Here is a 22,691-nt window from a genome sequence, read left to right on the forward strand (position 1 = left end):
CAGACAAATGTTACCTGTACTTCTTCAATCAACACCAGCAGATAAAATAAATGCTTGCCTCAAATACTCTACTTTTTTGTTCCATGTGAAGACATTAAACTTAACTCAAAATATGCATGTCCAGTTGCAGACTGTTCGATCCGCACAAAAACTTTTGCATCACTTGTGGGAAATTGGGCATGAAAAAGTGCCAGCTGATCAGAGTTAAGGGCAAAATTCTTTGACTTTTAACTTCTGTAATTTCTGTAATTTTATTTCATCAAAAGAATAGTTAGTTTAAAAGGTTTTTGCAGATATTCAAATTATAAGAATTCCATTTGACTGAGTGAATGAGCTATTCTTGCAGGTCAATACAAAGATGCCCATGAACTTAACGCTATTATTCAATGTAAAATTCCAAGTGAGGTAGTCAAATACAAATCCATCGACACTGTTGTGAAAGCAGATAAAGTGGTTAATTATCCAACAGTTATATTTGTCAGGGATGCCACCGCATGTATTGTAACTGAAATTTGGTGTACTAATTATCATGTTGTGAAATATAAACCAATCCAAGCTTTGCAATGGCACATAGTTTGCAGTAAAAAAAAAATAACAAACAATATCATAGAAACAGCAATCTTAACAGGACCTTTCACAGATGAATATATCTTCATTCCATGCATTCCTATGATTCCACCGGATACATCATTACACTTTAGGAAATTGCACTTTCCAATTTTATTGTCATTTGCAATAACCATCAACAAAGCACAGGGAACAATCTTTACAATTGTGGGCCTTACAGTTACACACTGACTGTTTTTTCACATGGACAATTTATGTTACGTATTTAAGAGTCACCAAACCGGAAAATCTCTATATCAGCTAAGAAAATGGATCAACAAAAACTGTGTACCCATGCAAAATGGAAATTTAAACCTATAAGAAACATGCTTTTTCTCATTTTGGAACTTTTTCCATTGCACCAATTTGAGCCACAGCAACGCGTGGCAGGGCACAGCTAGTATATATATATATATATATATATATATATATATATATATATAAACATGATTAAGTTTTCTTTTTGTTCTTCTGTGTCGTCGTCCCCCCCAAACGCACACAGCTGCAAGCACCCGGGCAACGCCCCCCCCCCATCCTTTTCCGCTAGTTATATATAAATACTAATAGGTTACCTAGCATTGCCTGGTCATAAAATATGCTTAAATATGATATTTTAGAAGTGCTGATTGAATATGAATTTTAAAATGAAATACATATGAAAGCTGAATTACTATGCAATATTTTGAAAATAAACAAGTATTTACTTTGCTTGAAGATAACGATTTCAATCCTACTCAAAGCCGGCCAGAGGATTAGTTGGCCAAAAGCATGGCAAGACGGCGACAACTATGAAAGGTAGTAATTACTGAAGATACAGTTAAATATTCAGCATTCCTATCCCATCACGGTGAACAACCATCACGGTTAACAACCTGACGAAGACCAGAGGAATAGTTAGCCGAAACGTCATTAAACAACTATAAAAGATGAGGATAATAGTTTGCAAATAAATAAAAAGTTTTTACTTGTTTAAAATTTATATTTCGGAATTATACTCTTTTGTCAGAATTTTTTTTTTTTTGTTTTTTTTTTTTTTCCTCGCTATAATGTTAAATTGAAAAAAAAAAGTTAATGAAGTCCATTAACTTTTTTTTCTTTTTAAATTTAACATCATGGCAAGAAAAATGTTTATTTTTATAATGTTGCATTATAATTCGTCTTTTAAACTTATCTCATACATATTTCATTTTTAAATTCAAATTCAATCGATGCTCCTAACATGGAAAACTCTACTCTGACTTTCAAATCGCGTTGCCAAATGCATCCTTCCGGCATTTCAAAAACAACACCGCAGACAACAGCACGCGGACTCTTCAAATTAACATCATGGCGAGGAAAAAAGAAAAAATATAAAACTCTGACAAAGGAGTATAACTCTGAAATATATTAATTTTAAACAAGTAAATACTTGTTTTCATAATATTGTGTTGTAATTCGGCTTTCAGACGTATTTCATTTTAAAATATTTTAATTTATGCAGATTTTGTATTTATTATCATAGAGCCAATTCTCTATTGATTATTATATTGTACCTAATATTATAATATTGATTTCAAAAGTAAAAAGGAAAAGAAAATCACTTAGATGGCATCAGCTAGAAAACCAAAACATGTAGGTCTCGAGCTTGATTCGTTACCATCTATGGGACAAGTCCATACGCTTATGAAAAATAAACAGTATCCAGTTTGGGTGGAGAGAGGTGTAAAGAAAAAAAAAAAAAGTGGTAGGCGAAGGAGAAAAAAAACAACATTTTGGCCGATGCATCCATGCCACAAGCATTGAAATCAATCCAACGGAGAAAATGATTTGTGAAAATGCAGACGAAAAAAAAACGACCCCTCCTTGTTCAAAATTGCCCTGTTGAGGATGAAGGAATAAATGTTTTTGGTCAATTTTTTTATATTTGTTGTCCGAAGCATCGAGCTACAAAAAGATACCGATGTTGTGAGGATCCGTCGTGTGTGTTGAAAGTTTTTGCGAGACATACAAACACACACACACACACACATTTTTTCTTTTATATATTAGACTAGTGTGGGTGCCTGGCGTTGCCTGGGTGTTTGGAAGTGCGTGAAAAAAAAGTGTTAGGCAGGCAGGTTCGAACCCGTGACACGAAGGCAGAAAAGAAAACCTGACATCTTACTGCTGCACTATGACGCCACAGGAAGTGTAAAGCGTTCAGATTTAGCAATGTCAATCAAAAAGTTGACTTTCACACATAAGTTAAGAATCACGCAGGCGCAGAAATGAACGTTTTCTGCTGTTTTATTTATTTCCCCATGATGTTGGAAAACCAGCTCCCCACTAAAAGAGGGAGTTCTGGCAGCATCCAAATGAATAGTAATTGTTTCGTATGAAAGGTTTTCCCAACATTGATCAAATCTAATTACCTTCCTGGACGTCCCCGGAAGAAAATCCAAGGGGCTGAGTTTGCTTTGATAAGTTTCGCTTTATTCATACAAAAATAACGAATAAACACACGAAAGGACGGAATAGAGGGAATGTTTTTTTAAAAGTCAATCAAAATAAATGTAGATGACGTCTGTTCACAAATCGCAGATATTATAATCTAGGAAGTATAAGAAAACTTCTAAATGTCGAGACCCCCCCCCCTCCAAAAAAAAAAGCCTTTCTTGGACATACAAAAACACGCATGCCCATTCTGCCTTTTATATGTACAAATTATTGTACACACACACTCACACATTTAATATATATATTAAGCAAAATGAAAAAACTTGAAAAAACAAGGTCGTCTTAAGTGTAGGTCGTATCATAATTAAAAGTGCTCAGTGTGAAATCCACAGATTTTAAGTTTGCCCTACTCTTTGCCTCCCTCGTGTAATTGATATTCACAAAATGTGTTTGGAATTTAAATTTTTGACATCATTGAAACAATATATACATGCGACGTATACCTATTTCTTACCATTCTAGTTTAGAATGTGTGTGTGTGCGTGAGAGAGAAAATGTGGCCAGTTGGATCACCCATTCAGCTCTGATTGTTTGAATGAGAAAAAACTGAGTTTGTAAAGCCAATTTAAAGTTGATCACTTTCTCTTTTTAGAACCCCCCCTTTCCTTAGCTACTGGGTCAATCGTATTGCTATCTACAGTGTTATTCCCTTTTTGTTTATAAGGAACTATTCCAATTCTTTTATCCTTTGACTTTTAATAGAGAGAGACTGAAGTGAGAATGATAGAAACTGTATAAAATGAGAGGTGCAGTCAAGCAGCATACAAAGTGAATGATAGAAATTTAGAGATGGGTCACGCAGTGAGTTAATTGCAGATCAGAACAATTAAAAAAATAATATAAAACATAACTCATTCCTAAAACAAAGGAATATTTTTGCACGTACAGCGTGTTCACATTTTTGATATCTTTCTGTAATTTTAACACAATCTAAAACATTGGTAAATTTAAAAAGAAAAAAAAATGCAAAATTCAAACAATCTTTATGAAAAACTAACAGGGAGACCCAATGTTGCCCTGGATTGAATTAGATCAACGAATATTTTTTGCAATTTATTCATTTATTTTTTTTTAATGAATTTAATACTAAATAAGCATTATTTTAAATTATTTTTTTATTATGTAACTCTTTGTTCGTTTTTTTTTTATTTTTTTATGCCACTCTTTATTCAGTATCTTTTTTTTTTTTTTTTTTTTTTAATTTTTTTGATTATGCAACTCTTTATTCAGTATCTTTTTTTTTTTTTTTTTTTTTTTAATTTTTTTGATTATGCAACTCTTTATTCAGTATCTTTTTTTTTTTTTTTTTTTTTTAATTTTTTTGATTATGCAACTCTTTATTCAGTATCTTTTTTTTTTTTTTTTTTAATTTTTTTGATTATGCAACTCTTTACTCAGTATCTTTTTTTTTTTTTTTTTTTTTTTAATATTTTTTCCCAAAAGTCTGATCGTTGCATTTAAAGTGACAGATCTGTAAAAATTGTTGCATCATGCTGCCAGATTGTGTGCAGTGAGGTGCATCATGGTGCCACATAGCAACTATTTTGGCACAAATTCATTAATATGTTGTACATCACTAGCTTCATCTTTCCTTTTATTTGTGCGATATTCTCTCAAGCTGCTGTAGTTTTTAACAAATGAAGGAAAGGAGAAAGAAAAGTGAGAGGAAACGTCCAGCCATTTGCGAGATGTTGCTTTATGGCAAGTTAATTATTGTTATTGTATTTGGGCAGGTGAATTTCTGTCCCATTTGAGGGTTCTTAATAAGGTGCAGCAACGTATCTGTGATTTGATTGGCACAACTTTTTCTTCTTCTTTGCACTTTCTCTCTCACAAAAAATGACGTTAGTCTCAGTCTTTTCTATAAAGAATCGTCTTTGTTCTAACTTGTTTGATTCACTAGTCTTAGTTTAATTTCGTAATTTAATGTAATACATTATTCCAGTAGCTTCTTTCCAAGAACTGCAGACTTGTGGAACTCTCTTCCTACTTATCGATTTTTTTTTCACGTTCACCCCTAACAAAGCATATCGCCACAATGGGTTACTATTTGGGACCATTTCTAGGAAAGGTTAACAAAATATAGGTTGTTTTTTGTTTTTTTTTACACAGGCATCACCACATTATCAAGGCGAGGATAAGGGTTAAATAGTGTACAGTAGAAATTGGACAATGTAGTAATCAATTTAGTAAATTTGTTAACTTATATGGAACGGCTCATCAAGAACTTGTTTACGTTAGACTTGAAGACAACCATGTTGTAGTCAGCTGGAAAACAGGAACACAGAAGAGAGTTCCACAGGCGTGCAGTTCTAAGAAAGAAACTTTGTTCATGGAATCTACGTTTAGGTTTAGGCACAGATAAAGAGTGGGGGGAATTATTGATAGTGTTGCTTTGCGTTACATTTAAACTTCTGCATATCAGTATAGCCAGGGAAGCAGGTAGCAGGAAGGGAATTCCAAAGTCTAGCTGTTCGAGAAAAGAAACTATTAGAATAGAAAGCTTTCTGGTATTTAGGGACCTCAAATGATTTTGTTGCTAAACTAATTTGTCTGGGATATGTACGTTGAGGGGGCACAAGTGCAACGAGTTCATCAGAGCACATTCTATTAAAATATCTGTAACACAGCCACAGAGATCCAACATCAAATCTGTTGCCAAGGCCGCTGGAAAAATGGTGGGATCTTTCTATCGATCCGGTAAATATCTCACTGCTGATGCAATTCTCTATCTATATAAGAGCCAGGTACGTCCAAGGATGGAATATTGTTGCCACATCTGGGCAGGAGCTGCTAGAAAGGACTTGTCCTGCCTTGATAGAGTTCAAAATAGACTTCGTAGCCTCGTAGGAGATGTCCTTTTCTCTTCGCTACAACCTCTTTCTCACAGAAGAGATGTTGTGAGTTTGTCTCTGATGTATTGTTATTTTCATGGCAGGTGCTCGGCTGAGCTCCATTCTATGGTCCCCCTGGCCAAACTTTCGCAAGAAACATCCGTCTAGTAGAAAACACTATCACTAGTTTCCCCCACTCTTTATCTGTGCCTAAAACTAAGCGTAGATTCCATCAGCAAAGCTTCTTTCTTAGAACTGCACGCCTGTGGAATTGTCTTCCGTTTTCTTGCTTTCCAGCTGACTACAATATGGTTGTCTTCAAGTCCAATTTAAACAAGTTCTTGATGAGCCGTTCCATATAAGTTATCATATTTACCAAATTTTCATTACTAATGATTACTATATTGTCCAATTTCTACTGTACACTCTTTAACCCTTATCCTTGAGTGGCCTCTTGGCCTTGGCCCTGATAATGTGGTGATGCCTATGTAAAAAAAAAAACACAAAACATTGTGGTGATGGGACAGGGATTGGAGCTTAGTTGACTGTGGGACCTATTAGGTTGGAAACTCTTTTTTGGGCCCTATTCTAGGAGAGGCTAATGGTAGATGCACCAGCCCAGATGTGTTGCAAACAATACTCTATGCATGAGCGAGTGGTGGCCTTGTAGAGGTACAGGATACTCTTAGGTTTTACTAGTTTTCTAGCTCGATAGAGGGAATCCACCTTCTTTGCAGCAGCCTTCGCAATGTCCTCAATGTATTTGTTCTAGTTCATATTGCCCATGAATTTTAGGCTGAGGAGTTTGAAGGATGAATTCTCAGGTAGGGAGTTATTTGTCATGGATATTGGTGGTTGGAGAGACGTTCTGTAATTGGTAAAGGAGAGCATCTTAGTTTTACTAGCATTAAATGTTACCATCTATTTGTGGCTCCATTCCACTATAGTCTGGAGGTCATTTTCTAACAATTCTGCCATTGTCTTAGATTCATGTACATCTGTTCTTCCCTCGTGCATGTTATAGAGCGCTGTATCATCAGCAAATATACCCATCTCGGACTCAATATTATCAGGGAGGTCGTTTATGAATATCAGAAATTTTTTTTTTAATATCAAGGGAATTGTTAACAATAACCACTATTTTTCTTATTGCGGGTCTACTGTTTGTAGCATGCATCTATGGTATTCATGAGGATTGCGTTTTTATTTTCATCCCATCACGAATATTTCACGGAACTATTTCATTAAATTTATGAAGTTTGTTTGAAAAAAAGAATTGGAAAAAAAAAAAATAAGTGACTTTTTTCAAAGAATAAGAAAAATAAATGCCAAAAATAGTCTTTGTCATTAATTTATTTTACTAGCAAGAACACACGAATAAGTTACACTAGCCGATCTCGCATTAACTTGTCATAAGAAATAAACAATATTAATTGATTTGGCGACCCTGTCCAATTACATTCCACAATTTCTTTGTTCCATTTCGATATTATCTTTAAACATAATAAATAAGAATATTCGTAAACTGATATTTTGCTTTTTAATTTTTTCTTTTTTGAAATATGTCTAATTATGTTTCTTCAGTAAATTTAAAAACCCGCGTAATGGCTGTGAAAATGTGTCTGTAAATTAATAAATTAAAAAAAAAAAAAAAAAATTATGTGAAAAATTCATGACAGTGAATAAACATTATTTGAGAAATAAAAAAAATATGTTTACAAATATTCTTACTATTCTAGCAGAGGCTCCTAGCCTTGTCCAGTCGTAAAATGATCTTAAATATAATTTTATTTCTGCCGATTTCATATTTATTATTATAGTGTCAGTTTCCTATCGATTATTATATACAATAGAAAAAAAAGTAATATGGTTAAGCTTAAACGTGAAAAAGTAAAAGGACTAGTTGTTGAAACTGGAAAGAAAAGGACAGGATATTCTAGTAAAAAATATGATAAACTTATAACTAATATACAGCATTTAAGAATTGATTATATAATGTTATAAATTGAACTTTTTTAAAAAAATTCTTAATGCTGCAATATTTTAAGTTATAAATTTATAATATTTTTTACTAGAATATCTTGTCCTTTTCTTTTCCATATTTAAGCTTAACCATATTACTTTTCATGCTCCCATTTTTCTATTGTAATCCATAAGTTTTCCAGGCTTTGTTTAATTTCAGTCTTATTGTTTTGCCCCCATAAACACATATGTAATAACAATGTATGGCACTCGTCTGCTTTCAATAAAATACCCCCAATTATCTCCCTATCATACTTCCATTCTCTCTGTTTCACTTGTTACTTTTCTTTTCGAATTAGTTGCAACAGTAGTCGCTGTAGCGATGTAGTTGCTATGGAAACCAGTCATAAAAAGCGTCGTTCACTTATTTTTACGATTTTGAACACCAGAAAATTCATAACTTTTGTTTTACTAAACGAAAATTGAAAAAAAAATGTCCATAATATAGCTGATCAGGAGATCTATAAACTGTAATAATTGTTTGAAATTTGGTCGAAAAATGAGCGGTGAAGCTTTAAAGCAATTCTGAATGACTAAAACTGGTACTTATATTGTGCTCAATATATAGTAGCGATTTCAAAAGTTAAAAAAAAAAAAAAATGGCTTGAAGTGCCATCAGCTAGAATCGAAACTGAAACTTCTGAAGAATTCTTGGTAAAATTATTTGTTACAAGATTCAAGCAAGCAAGCAAGGATGGCCAGACAGTCGAGAGTTTTATAATAATATAAATTATCCCATTGAGTACTGTACAGACAATAACCCTTATCCCCGAGTGGCCATTAGGCCTTGATAAGTGGTGAACTCCATGTAAAAAAAAAAAAAAAAAAAACAAAAAAAAAAACCTTATTTTAAAGATAATATGGAAACAAAACAAACAAGAAATTTTGGCACATGAATTAGTGGGGTCGTCAAATTGACTAACACCATCTATTTCCTGTCTTGAATAAGTTATAATATCCATGATCGTCAAACCCTATGTCTTTTAGTGTTCAGCTAATAACACTATAGACACTTTTAATAATGAGAGCTGTTGTCGATCTCAACAAGATGATATTGATTGCTCTCCCTCACTGATTAATTGAATAATTGTTTATAATGACGCCAACGTTGAACTCCTGAAAAAATTTCTGTTTTTGACTTTCCACCTATCAATTGGTCTAAAACAGAACCTGACTCATACAAAAATTGAATTGCTGACTCCTGACACTGTTTGCTACCGTAAGGTTAGATACTAATGTTCTTCGCTGATTAGATTATGATCACCGCATAATTTTGTAATCGTTCAAGCTCTTTATCTGCATCTTCTCCTGTCATCATTGTCTGAGCACGTGCTGTTGTTTGTTTCTGAATTTTTTTATAGATGAGGATTGATAATTCGTATTCGGGTGTATCTTGTCAAACTTACAAATTTTTCTATTGAACGCTGGAATCTGCACGGAATTTCGAACGGAACTCTTTATTTAAATCCAAGGCCGTAGCACACTCCTGTTCTATCAGCCATGACTGGGTAGAAGTCTTATTTTATTCACTATCCCACCATGACATGGATAATGTACTCGGTTAACCCTAAGTGTGGGTGACACTCAAAATACAATTGTGAATGATTTAGGACTTCTATTTAGTCATGGCTGGTGGAACAAAAGCATTCTACTCCTGTGTATTAAATAAAATTCTGTGCATTGCTGCTCAACACCCTACATAGTATCTCTACAACTTTATGTCCTTGATAGTGGCACCGTGCCTTGTTTGGGGTGAAAATGTAAAAAAAAAAAAAAAAAAAAAAAAAAGATACACTTTAAGAAGGTTTACATCATTCGAAACGTGAAAATAACACTCGAGATGAGAACATTAGTCCAAAATAATACAAGCTGCATTTTTTGTTTTGAATAAAAAGAAAGCCGATAGAAATCTTTAAAGAATATCCTAAAATAAGCCGTTAATTGATTCTTAATCCATGCAATTTGTACCTCAGCTGACTAACAACTAGCTGTATTAGTTATCTCTCTCTCTCTCTACCCCCTCAAAAGGTTTTATCAACATGGAAGTTTGATGCACTTTATTATGAAAATTAAACTACTTAGACAGTTAGGGGTGGGTATTATTTAAAATCTATGCTAGAAAAATGTAGTACAACTAGCAGACCGCCCGGTCATAAGATACGCTTAAATATATTTTAATTCATGCAGATTAAGTATTTATTATTATAGACACTTGTCTATTGATTATTATATTGAACCTAATTTATAGTAGTGAGATTAAAATTTAAAAAATATATATTTATGACTTTGGTGCCATCAGCTGGAATCGAAACCAAAACATACAACTCTCCACACTCTTTCCTTAGCCTCTGAGCCACACCCACATGCATGCATATGTCACCCCATTTTTTAAAGGATGGAATAGCTAAATCGATGAACACAAAATTCAAGCAAGCAAAGATGGCAGGATGGTCCACAGAGTTTTCTAATTATATAGATGAAGCCATTACCTCCATAGATTTCAAAATTTGTAATTAGCATCAAATGATATATAGAGGAGAAATCAGAAGAAAATATAAGTATTACAATAGCCTTTTTATTGTTTATTTTTTATTTTTTTTCACACACACACACACACACACACACACGCACACACACACATACACACACACACACACACATACACATACATACACATATTAAAGACCATAGAATTAATAACCTCATGACAGGAATCCAGACGCTCACTTTATTCAATGTAATTCTTTTTCTTTCTGGTGTGTACACCCGTCCTTTTTAAAGTTTTGTCAAATTAAATTACCTATTGAAGTGACTAATATACTCTTTTTGTTGTCGTTGCTGTGCTATTTTGGATGCGTTACAAATTAACCTCTTTTGTCTTCGCAGAACAACTGTTCTCGCTGTGCATTGTTTTTTGTTTCGATGTCCGAAACCTTTTCATTTTTCCTTTTATTCGGATGACTTTTGTGCCTACTCGGCACACTTTTCGATTCAGAATTCCATGGTAAAGTTTTATTATTGAAATGAGATTTTTTTTTTTTTTTTACCCTATTATTTACTAGCTGGACGGTTAAACATGATATTTTAATTTATGCAGATTACGTATGCATTATTATAGAATTAATTCTCTATTGATTATTATATACTAGCAGGACCTGTTAACCGGAGTTGCCCGGTCGTACAATACGTTTAAACATGATATTTTAATTTATGCAGATTGCAAATGTATTATTATAGAATTAATCCTCTATTGATTATTATATACTAGCAGGACCTGTTAACCGGAGTTGCCCGGTCGTAGAATACGTTTAAACATGATATTTTAATTTATGCAGATTGCAAATGTATTATCATAGAATCAATTCTCTATTGATTATTATATATTACGAGGATTAATTTGCCCAGTGGAGTAATTTGCAAATGGGGGAAAAAAAAATATAATGATAATGTCGTTCATCAAATTCTGTCTGTGTTTGTTTACAATAGCATGTCAGCTGATATTTGGGCTTGACGATCTTAAAAATAGTCTCTTTTCTTAAAGATAAAAAAAGAAGAATTTTTACAAAGGAATATTTAACGTTACACTGACCAAGGTTACACCAGTGTAACGTAAAATATTCCCCTGTAAAAATTCTTTTTATCTATAAGAAAGAATAGGCTCTTGAACAACGCCAAATAAAAACAAAACACAATGATATTCGTGATGTCGAGCTTCGTTTACCCTCAAAGAATAAATATTTTTTCTAAATTTCAGGTAGTATACATCCAGGACAACACAAATTAAGAAAATATAAACTTTGTGGGTTGTTGGGTAGTTATTTTGGACTTTTAGTTGGGAATACATACATACAAGTGCCCCTTATATCTCTATATATAAAATGCACTTTGTATGTATGTGTTTGTTCCCTTTGGATTCCAAAACAGCTGGTCTGCTTTTTTTTTTTTTTTTTTTTTTTTTTTTTTTTTTTTTTTTTTTTTTTCATAGGCATCCCCACTTATCGAGGCCACGGGTTAAAGGGTGTACAGTAGAAATTGGACAATATAGTAATTTTTAGTAATGAAAATTCGGTAAATTTGTAAACGTATATGGAATGGCTCATCAAAAACTTGTTTACATTAGACTTGAAGACAACCATATTGTAGTCAGCTGGAAAGCAGGTAAACGGAAAACAGTTCCACAGGTGTGCAGTTATAGGAAAAAACTTTGTTCATGGAATCTACGGTTAGGTTTAGGCACAGATAAAGAGTGGGGGAAATTATTAATAGTGTTTTCTGCTAGACGGGTGTTTCTTGTGAAAGTTTGGCGAGGGGGACACCATAGATTGGAGCTCAGTCAAGCACTTGCCATGAAAATAACAAAGCAGAGACAAACTCGCAACATCTCTTCTGTGAGAAAGAGGTTGCAGGGAAAAGAAAAGGACATATTTTATAAAATCAGCAATTGATTGTGACTATTTTCGTTTATTGGCATATCATGTTATGGATGTAACTCTCCCTATTCAATTCATATGAAAATTTTAAATGTAAAGAATTATTTTTTTATTTTCTGTTTTTTTTTTTTTTTACTTTTTCTTTTTTTTTTTACTTTTTCTGTTCTCTATTTTTAACCTCTCTATGAACCTTTTTTGTCTTATTGAAAATGATCAGAAAAATCAGCTTGTTTCCTAACTATTGTCCTTTTTTTTTTTTTTTTTTTTTCATCTTTATTCTTTCAGTTCCTAGAAATTTCCGGCTACTTGATGAATATGAAGAGGGTCAATCAGGTGGAGGTGATGGCATCAGTTGGGGACTGGAGAAAGATGATGATCTTAGTTTTTCTAATTGGATGGCTACCATCGTAGGTCCTCCTAGAGTAAGTCATGCACCACAATTTTTTATATAAAAAAATATTTTGTGTTTCCGAACCTCTTTTTTTTTTTTTTTTTTTTTTTTTTTTACGATAATGTAATTCAAAAACAAATGAAGATGAACTTTTTTTTTTTTTTTTTTTTTTTTTTTACGATAATGTAATTCAAAAAATAATAAAGATGAAAAATTTAATAAAAATAAATTTGTCTCACTTTCGCATGTTATCTTATGTGTCACGAATCTGATTTGGTATAATAGGATCTCAAAAGCAATCTGAGGGATACAGATATTGATACCGACACCTTAGAAGAAACTGCGGTTGATCATAACGTCTTGAGTTGGAAGCCATGTTTAGTTTCAGAACAGTTACCGATGGTTAGTTCTATACAAGTCCTGGAGATGACTTGTTCTCAGTAGACAGTTCTTGGGTTGTTCAGATTCCTGACTTCATAATTTTGTAGCCACAGAGCAAAAGATTCTTCCTGTTTTGACACGAAGAAAATGTATGCAAGGTTGCTGAAAAAAAGGTTTAATATTTATGGAGCAATTCCGGTTTCTGATTGGTTGCTAGCAGAACGTGAATTAATTTGATTCGTCAGTTCCTAGCAGCATTGTTTATAAATAGAATTTCCCAACTGTGAGGGACCATACCCCCATTATGAATCAAAAATACTGCAACATAACGCTTGGTGGAAATTGGTAAAAATGGTTCTCTTCAAGTTAAGAGGATGGAGCGTACAAGACTGAAACGGGCACTTAGGAGAAGAGATCTGGAATTTTTGCCAGACAACCATTGCAAATTGGATCCGTGTAATGTGTGGTAGTGTTCTCCTTTCGAAGGCAGGGTATGTGAGTCACCTGAAGTCTCACATTAGCAGATCATCGTCATTCAATGTTTCACAGCGATTAAGAAGGCACATGATTGTACACAAAGATGGTATTCCTCATCCACATCCAATCAACCCCTTTAAGACATTGACCTTGGTGTGTCATGCCTGTCATCGTCCCTGTAAGTCAGCTCAGCCTGAGGACACATGAGAGGATACTTAATGCAGAACATAAATCTCGAGACAGCAATGATCTGCAATCCTCATATACACACATACACACTTTTTATTTGTTTTTAAATAAACATTTAACTATCGCAACACAATCATGAGTATGTTTCAGTCAACTAGTTATAAAAAATTAGACATCGTCAGGCAATGTTGCTTTTCCAAAAGTTCAGTACAGCCTAAACTTTTGGAAGAGCAACATCACCTGATGAAGTCTCTAATTATTTATAACTGGTTGACTGAAACCTGATTGCGTAGCGATAACTACAGATGTACTGTAGATGTTTATGCAAAACAAATAGTGTATCTTGCTCTATCTTTCTATTGAGCACTCTTGTATAAACTTCAATTATAATTCATTCTCTGAATATTCTTTACTTGGTATAATATATATATATATATATATATATATATATATATATATATATATATATATATATATATATATATATATACTAGCAAAAGTACCCGTCGTTGACTGGGTTCAAAAACAGCCTACAGAAAATGGACTCTGATTTATGAAAGTATGGTAGGTTAAGAAAAGGAAGGGTTGTAAAGAGATAGCTTCGAATTTGGGGGTATCAAAACCAAAGCAAAATATGATGAAAGTAAAAATAAAATAGATAAACCCCATAATTTATTATACCATACCTGTTCACACTGAAACACTTATCACAATATTCTGTGGATCTATATTAAAAAACCCTGTTAAACTTTGTGACATATTTCCATTCTATGGAGGTCAGGCACGAACGAACACCCAATAATTTTATTATACCATATTTCTTCAAACTGAAACATAATTATCAAAGTATACTTACGCAGATAGATATGAAAAGTCTTTATTAAAGTTTGTGCCTCTATCCATTCTATGGAGGCCAGGCGCGAATGCAAACCCCACAATTTTATTATACCGTCCCTATTTAAGTTAAAACATACTTATCAAAGTATTCTTATGTACATCTATATCAAAAACACTTGTAAACGTTTTTTTTTTTTTTTTTTTTTTTTCCTCCATACTTTGGGGCCAGGCGCGAACGCAGACCCCCACAATTTTTATGAACCACCGTTCTGCCAGATCAAACATATCCATTCCTGATCCTCAATACATCTATCATTATATGTAATCAGTTTTTTTAAAATAGTCAACCATATAGGAGCCTATTCGTAACCAGACACACACACAGACGTTCAGCTTTATATTATATATATATATATATATGTATATATATATATATATATGTGTGTGTATATAAGAAGCTTTGTCTAAAAAAAAAAAAAAATGTAAAAATAAAGAATGCAGTTTAAGTTCCCCAAAAAAAAACCCACCTAAATTTAACCTATCGCAGACTTAGCACTTGCATAAGCTGACTTCTAAAAAGTCTATGATTACAAAACAGAATTTAACTATATTGGAATGAAGAAAGAATTTCTAAGACCATAAAATCCAACCTTGATCACCCTTCGGGGCCTGTGGCATAGTGGAGAAAGGTGTTTAGTCTCTATGGTTCCAGTTGAGCATTGTCTGAAGATAGCGGTTTCAATCCTACCCAAAGCAGGCCAAAATGTGGTAGAATAACAACTATGAAAATGAGGATAACAGTCCACAAAAAAAAAAATATAATAATGAATACACAAAAGGATTTAAAAAAATATGATTTTTACGAGTTCCAATTTTTCAAGGAGAGAAGTTGATGAATATAGATGTTTTATTTTTTCTTCAGATTAATAAGTACTATTATAGACTTAAAAAAAATTGTGTCCTATTTATATGACAATGGGACCTAATAGGTTAATTCCGTTATATCTGGTCCTGGATATGACCTTAAACTATATCCGATGATGATGCCACCCCTTAATTGCCATTGCTCCCAGGTCCACTCTGACCCAGACTGGTAGTACCTGTTAGGGTCCCAACTATGGGTCAAATAGAAACTGACTTGAAAAAAAAACCCCAAATATATTCTATTAAAAAATCGTTCTTCAAAATCACTGGATTCAGCATTAAATAACCTGAAAAGGGTTGATATACCGTAAAACAAAAACAACCAACAATCCGTAACATCTGTTTGAAATATTGCTAGCATTAAACCTTTTTTTTTTTTTTTTTTTGGATATATTTAGCGTGTTAATGTTTACCCATGTTGTATTGTTTTTAAACTGTAAAAGCTATTTGTAATTTTCTGTGTTTATTTTTTTCAGACTCCCTATGAGGGTAGGATATATACTCTGAAGATAGTGTGTGGTAAAAAATATCCAGAAGAATGTCCATGTGTCAGATTTCTTACCAGAATTAAGCTAAATGGTGTCAATGATTCAAATGGCCAAGTAAGTTTGTGTTATTATTATTACTAGCAGGGCTACCTAGTATTTCTTAGGACAAAATTTAACGTTTCTATCAAAACTTTTATGACTCTACTGCTCTCCAATCTGTCTCTCATTCCCCTCCACCCCAGTTTTCCCCCTCCTTTCCTCTCCACACAGTCCATTCCTCTTTAGCTAAAGACACACACACATAACAAATTCCTTTTATATGATAGATTCCGCAAGGAATGAGTCAGTATTTTCTTTCCAAATTAACACATATAACGGGGATGGGGGGGGGGTACTCCTTCTCGGACAAAACCCAACTCTCAGAGAATAACTTCTTTTCTAAATTTTAAATATTACTAAATATATAAACAAGCCACCCGGCATAGCCAGGTTGTAAGGTACACTTAAATATAATATTTTAATTCATGCAGATTACGTATTCATTAGAGATAATTCTGTATCAATTATTATATTGAACCTAACATATAGTAGTGAGATAAAAACTAAAAATATATATTTATGACTTGGGTACCATCAGCTAGAATCAAAACCAAAAGATACAACTTTCCACCCTCATTCCTTAACCTCTGAGCTATGCGCATGACCTTGTAACGATGTATGTAACCTACTTTCCGGTTTACGACATCCGGTTGCGCATGCGCACATGACCTGCATACTGAAATATTAACGTTATTATTTCGAAATTATTATTTAACATGGGAAGAGTGGGGTTTAAAAAAACTTAAACGTAATACAGAAATGAACGATGTAAAAAAAAAAAAAAAGCAGACAGTATTAACAGTTGTTTATTTGGATAATTTAAACGCAAAAAGAACAAAAGAACAATTGGGACGCTGAAATTTTAACGTTATTATTTCGAAATTATTATTTAACATGGGAAGAGTGGGGTTTAAAATAACTTAAACGTAATACAGAAATGAACGATGTAACAAAAAAAAAAAAAAAAAAAAGCAGATATATCAAAATTTGAATTTAACTATAATAAGAATTATGGTATCTGTTCAGTGCACATTTACCTATAAGTATGGCCAACCACTTATAATTCAGTAACTGTAAATTTAAAAAAAAAAAAAAAAATCAATTATAATAAACAGAACGACTCATAGAAATCAATCTATATTCTTATTTCATTTTAATATACTTTCGTAGAAATGTTTCTGTTATGTCTTTACGTCACAAGTGTCACGCTCATACATGAATTCCATAGCTAATATAACATACTGACCCAACGGGTTACGGGTAGTCTAGTATATATATATATATATATATATATATATATATATATATATATATATATACACACACACACAGGGTGTCCGTAAAGTTACTATACAGTCTATAAATATTTTAATACAATATCTTGCTGTACTGTTAATATATTACAGGGTGTCTGTATAGTAACTTTACGGATACCTTGTATATATATATATATATATATATATATATATATATATATATATATATATATATATATATATATATATATATATTGTGTGTATTAGTGATGGGACGACTCCAATATATTTTCCGATTCTTTATAAATATCTAAATATTTAACTATAAAATGTTATTTTGTACTGATTACTGTAAAAACACATTTGAAATGTGCTTATATTTTCTCAAACTTAAAAAACACACTTGTGATGGTGTGATCTAGAGATTTTAGTCTTACTGGAAGTTTAAAATCAATAAATATTGATTATTTTATTACTACAAGCAGTGGAAAATGTTTCTTAAACCAAAAGCAAATAACTCGGATAATTTAAGGAATCGGTTTTGGCATCAGAAAATAGGTTCAATTTTTTCCGATACTCCAAAAAATTCAGATTTTTCCGATTCCCAATTCCAATTAATCATCCCAACACTAGTATATATTCATCTGTCATCTCTTGTTTTTAAAAGATAGAATCGCCCCAATCATCGAAGACAAGATTCAAGCAAGCACGGCTAAACGGTTCAGTTTTATAATTATATAGATTCATCCAGGGCAATGCTGATTAAGCAAATAACAACTTTGTGGATTTTTGTTTTGTAGTTTTTGATTTTTAGCTGGCCATATAAATATACACACAGAAAACTGCCATTTACATAATAGGAGATTAGATAAGCACCTTTGATTTTGTTCATTAATGCAATTAAATTATCATCTACAAACTGAAAAAAAAAGCCTACTTATTTAGAAACTCCTTCTTAAAATGGGAAGGTGGCTTTGTAAACTATTGTTCCTAAATAATCTTATTTTACATATCAATCGTCAATTATTTGCAAATTGCTTTTATCAATTAACAACAAATTAATGCAACTTGAATATTTCAATCAATTACAAAGAAAACATTTGAGAAAAAAAGTATTTGCTAAAATATACTTGTGTAGTACATGCTTTCCTAAGTGAACTTTTTGTTTATTTATTGCGGACTATAATCCTCATCTTCTAATTGTTGCTTCATGACGTTTCGGCCAACTATTCTTCTGGCCTTCATCAGGTGGTTGCTGCAACAGAAAAGGAACTACGAATCTCTTAACTGCATCCTCAGCAATTACTGCCTTCCATATCAATTATATTGAACCTAACATATAGTAGTGAGATAAAAACTAAAAATATATATTTATGACTTGGGTACCATCAGCTAGAATCAAAACCAAAAGATACAACTCTCCACCCTCATTCTTTAACCTCTGAGCTACGCATATATATATATATATATATATATATATATATATATATATATATATGTGTGTGTGTATTAGTGATGGGACGATTTCAATATTTTTTCCGATTCGTTTATAAATCTAAAAATATCTAACTATAAAAATGTTATTTTGTCCCGATTACCGTAAAAACACATCTTAAATGTGCCTATATTTTCTCAAACATAAAAAACACACTGGTGATGGTGTGATCTAGAGATGTTTCACCACATTTTGGCCGACTAAGCCTCTGGCAGGCTTTGGGTAGGATTGAAACTGCTATCTTCAGACAATGCTCACCTGGAACCATAGAGATTCAACATCTCTATCCACTGCGCCACAGCCCCCGAAGTGCGATCAAGGTTGGATCTTTTTGATCTTATAAATCCACGTTTATTTATTATCTGATCTTCCATGGTCGGGTCTATACCGAATGGTATATATTATTTAATTGGAATTCATTATTGAGATGAGTATTATTTATTAATTTTTATTTATTGGGGACTATTATCCTCATCTTTTAGTTGTTTCATGACGTTTCGGCCAACTATTCCTCTGGCCTTCAGAGGCTTAGTTGGCCAAAACGTGGTGAGAAGCAGTTAGGAGATTTGGTTCCTATCTCGTTGCAGTAACTACCTGAATAATACTCATCTCGGTAGACATTCCAATTAATTAATATGTACTTTTTATGTTTTCGAAAATGTATGCAAACATTATACAGTAATTTGAAAAAAGAAAAGGAACAAATCTCTGTTTAGAAATTTAAAAAGAATTGGAATCGGTAATTGTATCGGAATCAGAAAATCTTGTAATTGTCCCATTACTAATGGTTATGCATACTGTGTTACTGTACCGTAAATGAAACCTCCAGTGGGAAAAACTACTAAATTCACAAGACTGTTTACTGAGCATTCGTTTTATGACGTTATGATGCTAGCCCAGTATATCGGCATATAATGCAATGGGGTTAAGAGCTTAACCCATAAACCACGAACAGGTGAGGGTTTACGGTAACACAAGTTTGCTCAAGCGTTGTGGGTGAAATAAAACTATTTAGAAGTTAGGCAGCCTGAAAAAAACAGTGCTCAGGGTTTGATTAACAACCTTACATATCCCTTTCTTGGCCTTCGAGACAAGATCAAAGTGTAGTATCTGTTCCGACAGATACTGCAAGCAAAGATCATATGTGGGGGCGACCCCACATATAAGACCTTGGTCAATGTAGGGGTAACCCTTCATACCAATTGTCACTATCCAGCTCCTCTACTCCCCGGGGAGTTGGTCCCCATTTCCCCTTTACTCCTCACATTAAAAATCGGCCTTGTGCCTAATTTGCTCGGTGGGGGAGCAAATAAATACCATCTGTTCTTCAGATGCTGCACTTAAATTTCTTGTTCTATGTCAGTGGAAAAGAAATCCTTCACGACTAAGACAATTTTCATTTTTGTTCCTTTTCTCCACGTTAAAAAACGACCCTGGTGTCTAACTCTGTCCCGTGGGGTGACATTGTAAATAGGAACGACCTCACATATCAGAGGTAAAAGGGTGAGATAACTCAGTGGGAAACAGGAAAGGAATTATCTCCCCTTGATCATAATTCTATGGTTCTAACAGGCTGTTTGCATACTTTTACTCTTAATGTTCAGTTTTCTATTTTGTATGTCATAAGTGTGTATTTTTAATATTATCGATAGCTCATTTTATCTCTAAATAAACAACAAATGTGTGTATATATATTGTTCCTTAATTGGAATTCATTTTTGAGATGAGCATTATATATATATTAATTTATTTTTATTTCAGACTATTAATAACGATGAAAAACAAGCAATAAAGATGAGAATAATAGTCCAAAATAGAAATAAATTAATATATATATATATATATATATATATATATATATAATGCTCATCTCAAAAATGAATTCCAATTGAGGAATAATATGTATATTTCAATCGGTACGGACCCGACTATGGAAGATCAGATAATAAATAAAAGTGTGGATTTATAAGATCGAAGAATCCAACCTTGATCGCCCTTCGGGGCCCGTGGCGCAGTTGATGAAGACGTTGAATCTCTACAGTTCCAGATGAACATTGTCTGAAGATAGCGGTTTCAATCCCACCCAAAGCGTGCCAGAGGGTTACTTGGCCAAAAAATGTGGTGAGACGACAACAACCACGGATGGCAGTGATGGCTGAGAATGCAGTTAGGGGATTCGAAGTTCCTATCCATCGCAGTTACCACCTGACGAAGGCCAGAGGAATAGTTGGCCGAAACATTGTGAAAAACAACAACCAATAAAGATGAAAACAACAACTAATAAAGATGAGAATAATAGTCCAAAATAAAAATAAATTAATGTATGTATGTATTTATATATGTATATTTGTACACATCCTAAATGTAGGACGATGATTTGTATGTAAAGGGAGAGAACTCAACAAAAAGCTAGAGACAAACTCCTGCAATAAAATTTATCAGAAAAAAACAAATATTACGATAATACTTTATAATGGCGATAAACTATAATGTCATTATCATCAGGATCTTTGTGGTGTAATGGTTAATGGTCCCGACTACAGACTATCGTTGGTTTGAATTCTGGAATAATCAGCTCTGCTGATGAGCCGTGAGTTGGGAAATATGTGAAATAAACAACAAATTGTGTGTGTGTGTATATATATATATATATATATATATTTTTTAACATGTATATATATATATATATAATGTATATATATATAATATATATATATATATATTTTTTAACATGTTTTAACTGTTTGCTCGTATGTATATATATATATATATATATATATATATACGAGCAAACAATTAAAACATGTTAAAAAACACTTTGAAAAAGAGTTAAAAACATATTTAATCTGAAAAGGAAACACTAAATAAGTGAATAGTCCTTAATCCGCGGAGTTTCAAAGAAATACTTTCCTTCTCATCAGAGGGTAGGAATTAGCAAAATTTCGGGATCGGATTTTGCATGCAAAAGTATTTGATGAAACTGCAAGTAAGTCAAAGATCTTACTTGATAACAAAAAAAGTGATGCAGAGGGAATATGGTGAAGAAAAAGGTGATTACACATGAATGGATAGTCTGGTGAAAGATAAATAATCCAATGACGGTAAAATCCAAAAATATAACTTCAAGAAAGTTAATGAATTTCCATTTGCACAAGTAAAATCAAAGGAAATCCTGTAATTGGAAGAAGATGGTTCATAATAATCCAAAGGCAGAAATCCAGGGAAAAATTCACAAAAATGTGTACAAGGAAAAAAGGAAAAAATTCCAATAATATTAATAAAAGAAAAATAAGATATGCTTTTCACTCTACTGCCGAGACAAATATAAATAAGAAATATCAGGGAAGAAAAAGAGGAGAAATTTATTTTTTTATATATATATATATATATATATATATATATAAATTATTTTTTTTACTATAACAATTATTAAATACCTACAGATGCAAGTGTTTCATCCTTTCGGTAATCATCAGTGCAGGGTGTCACTATTAACGCCAGTCGAGAGATTCGAACCTGGCAACGAAGTCATGTCTGGCTTCATTAGCAAGGACCTGAACCATTCAATACAGTTAAAATTAAACATTTATTCTGATTAAATGCTTTTAACGTTAGTCAGTGTGATCTAGTCATTATATGACAATCTGTGCGTATGAGCTAAGTTGACCAACTTTATTACAACAGAAAGTGCTCAACGTTAAGAAACAAGTTTCTTAAAGGGACTGACATTATTTGTATTTATATATAATATATATATCTATATTATATATATAAAAGCGAAAGTGTG

At 32.7% G+C, this 22,691-nt stretch overlaps 1 protein-coding gene across 1 annotated transcript in view; it reads left to right on the forward strand.

The window, feature by feature from the left end:
• The window catches only part of LOC145268705 (ubiquitin-conjugating enzyme E2 variant 2-like), a 69,459-nt gene that overhangs the window by 44,934 nt on the left and 1,834 nt on the right, over nt 1-22,691 (forward strand). Inside the window, exons 2-3 of the mRNA XM_080124242.1 lie at nt 12,653-12,789; nt 16,043-16,168. Of these exons, the coding sequence (XP_079980368.1) occupies nt 12,653-12,789; nt 16,043-16,168 (263 nt within the window). The remainder of the gene's footprint in view (nt 1-12,652; nt 12,790-16,042; nt 16,169-22,691) is intronic.

Source organism: Euprymna scolopes, chromosome 44, assembly GCF_053919585.1.
Source record: "Euprymna scolopes isolate OS-2025 chromosome 44, ASM5391958v1, whole genome shotgun sequence".
NCBI lineage: Eukaryota > Metazoa > Mollusca > Cephalopoda > Sepiida > Sepiolidae > Euprymna > Euprymna scolopes.